A 5,611-nucleotide genomic window follows, 5' to 3' on the forward strand; every position below is an offset into this window, starting at 1 on the left:
TAGAAACGGCCTTTTGCTCAAAGGAAAAAAAAGGAAGACAGTTCAGTGCACAAACTTGCTAGGATTGTTGTGTACAATGACTACTGTATAGCAGGGCATGGCATATGTTTTACAAAAGATTAGGAGAAAATGAGGGCTATTCTGCGACAGCATGAATGGTCGATACTGCGAGTTCAGAATTAATCAACCTAATTAATCAAGCTGGTGTAGACCATCTTTATGGAAATGCATCAGCATACCTGGCAGATTATGTTACACGGGCAGATTGCACTGAGGTTGTGCAACAGGTTGATGTCCCCTAGTAAGATCACAGAAATAAAGAAGGATGGCTTCCAATACAGATCCTTGCTGGTAGTTCCTTGATCCTTCTAATACAGATCCTTGCTGATCTCCACAAGCATTCCACGACTCTGTTTTCAGTATCATATGCAAAAATATTTCCCTCTTTGGTATCTTCTACTTATTTATGGTATGTGTAATGTTCTTCTCACGCTAATCCATCTGGTAAGGCAAGATTTACTCTTATTTGATATTTAATAACTATGATTGCTATCTGCTGGGGCTTTGATTATGTATCCCTTTTTTTTTGTTCTATCCTTTTACTCTCAGTAATATTTTTAAAAGTCCCATCTCCTACATTATGCAAGATACATGCTTTGTGTTCTCAGTGTACCCCAAGATAAAAGAAGAGAGCAGATCACCTCAAATGTCACACACAAAGCTGATCCAGGGATCTAAACATTGATTCAAAATATTGCTCTGTTCTTCATTCAGTTATTCCCTCTATGTTCACCTGCTTCTAGATAGGCTGTGTGGAGAAATGAGCATAGCAGGACACTGAAGACAGTACATTTCTTTATAGTATTAACTGTGAAGCACTGTGGTGGCTACATAATGAGTGAAATGTAATCCAGCTGTCAGGGCAGTACAGGATCTTTGGTTTTGCATCCAAGTAACAGATATTGATGCTGATATTATTAGCTTCTTTCTCCTACAACTAAAATAATTAACCATTTATCACACATTAAGTAGTGGCATCTCAGTCAGCCTTTGGATAAAGGTAATTAGCTTCCATTAACATGTAAAACCCCTGCTTACTGTAGTTTGCATATCCACCTTTATAGTAACATAAAGGTCACCTTTAGCTGTGACAGCAAAAGATAAAGTTCTACATTTCCAGGAAAAGTACTTTAAATTTGGTTGCTAATTTTGATAAAACTTGAGCCTGACTTTCTGAGGTACTGGGAGCTCAAAGGTGGAAGCAATCAGAAAAATGCAGCACCTGAGAAAATCGGAGCCAGAACATTTCAAGCTGAGCCACAAATGAATGGGGAAGTAAAATTAAAAACACTCTCCAGTAAGTCTAGCTCTAGGGAAGTTTAAAATTGCTCCTCTTTACTTCCTTATGCTTATTTCTGGATCTCCTTCACTAATTTTTCTGATTATACTACATGTTAGCATGCTTTATTCAAAGTAACTATTTCTTCTTATCTATTATCTTACTAGTTTTGTTATAAATGTTGTCCCTCATTTTTGGCTTTTTGCTTTTTAGATCTGTTGACCTGTATACAATACTGTAAGCAGTAGTTTGCTTGTTATTGTAACAGGAAGATACTCTAAAACTGACCTTTCTTCTTTTGCATTATTTCAGGGCTGTTGGTTTACTGTCAGTAATACAAGGTACTTTGTACATGTCAGGCACTGCCATGTACAAAGTGAAAGAATAAGCAGCACCAAATTTAAAGTGTAATCCATTCAGAAGCAAACTTTAATTTGCCCATTCCAAGATTTCCAGTACCTCACACTGAGTTTCAGGTATCTGCTGATCTTGAGGTTAAAGAACTCAGTAAGTACCCTAAAAAAAGTATGCAAAGCAGAGTTGAAACAAAATCAGTGTTAGCAATTTTATAAATTAGATAGCTGCTAGTGCGGGCAGTTATAAAGGTCTGCTTTTGCATGTTTATGAAGCTCTCCTGCATGTGAGAAGGCAACTGCAATTGATTTTTACTATTCATGGTTAGAGTTTCAATGTGAAGTTGTTGCAAAAGCACTGCTGTGTCAGACTATTTAACTGTCTGCAAGCTACAGCTCCTGAAAGTCTCGTGGGTGAAATTGTGGAAATGTTTTCTTCCCCTTCATTGCCACAGGTCAGTGGTTCATATTCCATGTGCGCGCATGGGTTGCTTTAATCAGAATTTTCCTTTTTTTCTAGTGGTAGTTTTGTGTTTGATTTTATTTTCGCTGATTTTTAGATGCCATGGGCTTTGAAGCTGGCATGGCTCTAATCCCTCTCTGCGGGAGAAGGTAGTTGTTGCAAGTTCTGATACAGTCCTACTTTTGTTTCAGATACACCTGAGAAAATGTTCCAGATCCTCACAATGCTGCTGCTGGAAATGCAGCTTTATGTGGTTTCAGGTGAGAGAGAAACTGCCTTTCAATTCAACCAGCAGGACCAATGCAGCAAATACTGCTACACCCTCAGTACCTGGGCTTCAGCATCTCCAATGTTACTTGCTTGAATAGCCAGTGATGCCTGGAACCTCTACTTTGCAGTGTCTCACAGAAAGCACTGTGTATTAATTGAGCACAGGACTGTCGTCCATTGCTTTCCATAATCAGGCTTCTTTAAAGCACAGTGTACTGACAGCTGACATGCCCAGCATTAGCAGGTGTGGTTATGAGAGGGAGGATGACCAAAGCAACCTAAGCCAATTGTAAATTAAAACCACCTTGGTGTCAGGCACAGTGAAGTAATACCACGTGTACTTCCCTGTCCATCCCTGTAGCAGGAGCAGCTTGGCTGGCACTCAGAAGGGGCTTGGCACTCTTTCATACTACTTTTACTCTCATTATTGTTGTATAAAAGTGAATAAACAATCATTGCTAAGAGGAATTGAAGCTTTCCCTGTATCTTACAAACATATGAAATAAATGGAATGCATAAACAGTTGCATGAAGTTCTCTTTTAAATGTCAGTATCAGTATTTCCAAGTGCTTCTGAATTAAGTCTACTAATGTATGTTACATCCAATATAGAAAGTGGTAACAAGGTATATTGAATGATGTATCACAAATAACTCTCTTTTATCAAGACATTTTAAAATGACAAACTATTCATAACAATATGAACTTCAGATCTGGCGAATGGTTAAGAAGATTATTTTTATATACTGTCTGTAATACCATTGCATATATCTGAGACGATGCATGGGATCAAATGATACTCACATGGTCCCTCTTTGTGGAAGACTGTAATTCCTACATAGCAATTCTTTCAAGTTATATGTGTTTATCCAATGCAACTCTATTTGTTTCACAGGAATTACACTGGATATTCTCTTTGTAAAGGATAATGAAATAAAACTTTCTATTTCCATAATTAAGTGTTGTTTTTACTAGAATCCTAGGATATATAAGATACAATCATAGTCTTATAGAAGTGCTCCACCACTGACACAGCCTTAAGTTATTTCTTAAATGTAAAAAAAACCCCAAACCTTGCTCATTTTGTCCTTGCCTTTCAGACTCTGTAATCAATACAGAATAGAGATGATTTACTGTAAGTACTACTGACATGGTAAAAATGTTAGTGTGAATAGGGACAAAAAATGCTTAAACCTTATAGTCAAAACAGTAACCTATGCCTGTCTACATGACACCTTTTTCCCCAAGAAAATCAGAACATGTTTTAATGCAACAAATGAAACTGTTTTCTTTTCTTGCTATAGCTTTATTTACAGTTGAAGTTCCTCAACAGCTATACGTTATAGAGTATGGGAGCAACGTGACCATGGAATGCAGATTTCCTGTGAATGGCTCATTAAACCTAGGACTCCTGACGGTTGTTTGGGAGCAAAAAAGGAAGGACCAATTGAAACCAAAAGAGGTGTACACCCTTCGCAAAGGCAGGGCATTGCCTCCATCCCAACATCATGATTACACAGGAAGAGCAGCACTTCTGCACAGTGAACTGAAAATGGGACGAGCTATCCTTCAGATCACCAGCGTGAAGATCAGAGATGCGGGATCATACCTGTGTCTCATTGACTATCAAGGTGTGGACTACAAGTACATTACTTTGGAAGTAAAAGGTTAGTGGCTGAACTAAATATAAGTATATATTCGTTGAAATGTCTTTACTAAATCTCTACAGGCTAGTAGAAATTTATTAATTTGGAGGAATTTGTTGCTAATCTGTTGCTAATTCTCTCACCAAGACTCTGTGGTCAACCCCCAAGTGAACCAAAGGAGGTGTTTCAGTGCCAGCTAGTCTTTGGTTCACAGGCCAGCTGAGCTCCTCTAGAAGCAGCCTGTGAGAATGAGTGAGAATTACTGTTTCCTTCATCCCTCCCCCTTCTTCCCATGCCCTCTTCTCTAGTGCCCCTAGTCCCTGCCTCTCCTTTGACTCCCTGCCCTTTTGGGCCACCACTGGCTATTACCAAAAGTTTCTCAGAGGCACTTTAATTTACTTATGAGCCCTGCCACAACTACCCAAGTGTCTGGGAATTTCCCAAGTGACTGCAGCTCTCATAGCACGGACATGTGATTTTCTGTGTTCATCAAAGCCAGACAGACATCAGTATTAAACATGCATGTTACTAGATAGCATGATAGACCAGTCCTTTGAAAGGCCTCTGATGTTTCTTACTAACTGCAGAACGACCATGTGATACAAGGCAGCATTCATTTCCCATCCAGGTATTTAAATAACAAGCTTTGTCAAATGCAGGAATGGATACAGCCATTCTAAAGAATCACATTGGTTCCTCTGAACTGTCCCCACAGGAGTTCTAAGTTCATTTTGTTCTAATTAAAATTAAAACATCACACATGTTTATAAGCTATGATAAAACAAACATTTAAAACAGCCTTTTTCTTGAAGTGGCATGTTCAGTAGGTGAAAACAGAATCCCATGAGACTTCACCTGCGTCCTCTGTATTGATAACTTATAAATTCAGTGTGAACTGCTGCCTTGTATAAAGTACTGAAGTAAGTTCTGTCACTGTAGGTGTGAGAAGGATTGTATAGCTAATATTTAATTGTTCTACTAAACATCCTTCATAATTTCAAATCAGTGTTCCTCAGATACAGCCACAGGCAAAATATGGGACTAAAGGGAAGGAAGGAAAGTGAAGTGGGAAAATTACTATCATTGCATCAAGCAATTTCACTCTACCTCTTCTTGTGCAGCATCTTACCAGAGAATAAAAACTCAAGTAATGAAAAAAACAGGTGAAGACAAGTTTGTTTTTATGTGTCAGTCAGAAGGCTTTCCTCTGGCAGAGGTTTTTTGGCAAAATGAGAAGAACTCCAATCTCAGTGGATCTGTAAATACCACCTATACACTGACCACAGATGGCCTCTACAATGTCACCAGCATTCTGACGTTAAAACCAAATATGAGTGAGAACTACAGCTGTGTGTTCTGGAATAAAGAACTGAATGAAGAAACTTCAGCTCACATTTCCACTTTAGGTTTGTATCAGCTTGAATTTGTACAAGACAGAGAGTGATTCTACATGCATTTTGTCCTCCAGACACAAGCGGTGTCCCCAAGGGGTCAGCTTCAGGGCCAGTCTTGTTTAATGTCTTTATCAATGACATGGATGA

The 5,611-nt window shown here is 38.6% G+C and overlaps 1 protein-coding gene across 1 annotated transcript; it reads left to right on the forward strand.

Annotated features, from left to right (window-relative positions):
- The first annotated feature begins 2,360 nt into the window (after positions 1 to 2,360).
- On the forward strand, positions 2,361 to 5,514 carry PDCD1LG2 (programmed cell death 1 ligand 2). The gene is made up of 3 exons (XM_010183963.1): positions 2,361 to 2,415; positions 3,729 to 4,091; positions 5,192 to 5,514. Exons 1-3 carry the CDS (start codon positions 2,361 to 2,363, stop codon positions 5,512 to 5,514), a joined length of 741 nt encoding a protein of 246 aa, XP_010182265.1.
- Positions 5,515 to 5,611: the final 97 nt, after the last annotated feature.

The sequence above is a fragment of the Mesitornis unicolor genome, unplaced genomic scaffold (genome assembly GCF_000695765.1).
Source record: "Mesitornis unicolor isolate BGI_N332 unplaced genomic scaffold, ASM69576v1 scaffold46394, whole genome shotgun sequence".
Classification (NCBI taxonomy): domain Eukaryota; kingdom Metazoa; phylum Chordata; class Aves; order Mesitornithiformes; family Mesitornithidae; genus Mesitornis; species Mesitornis unicolor.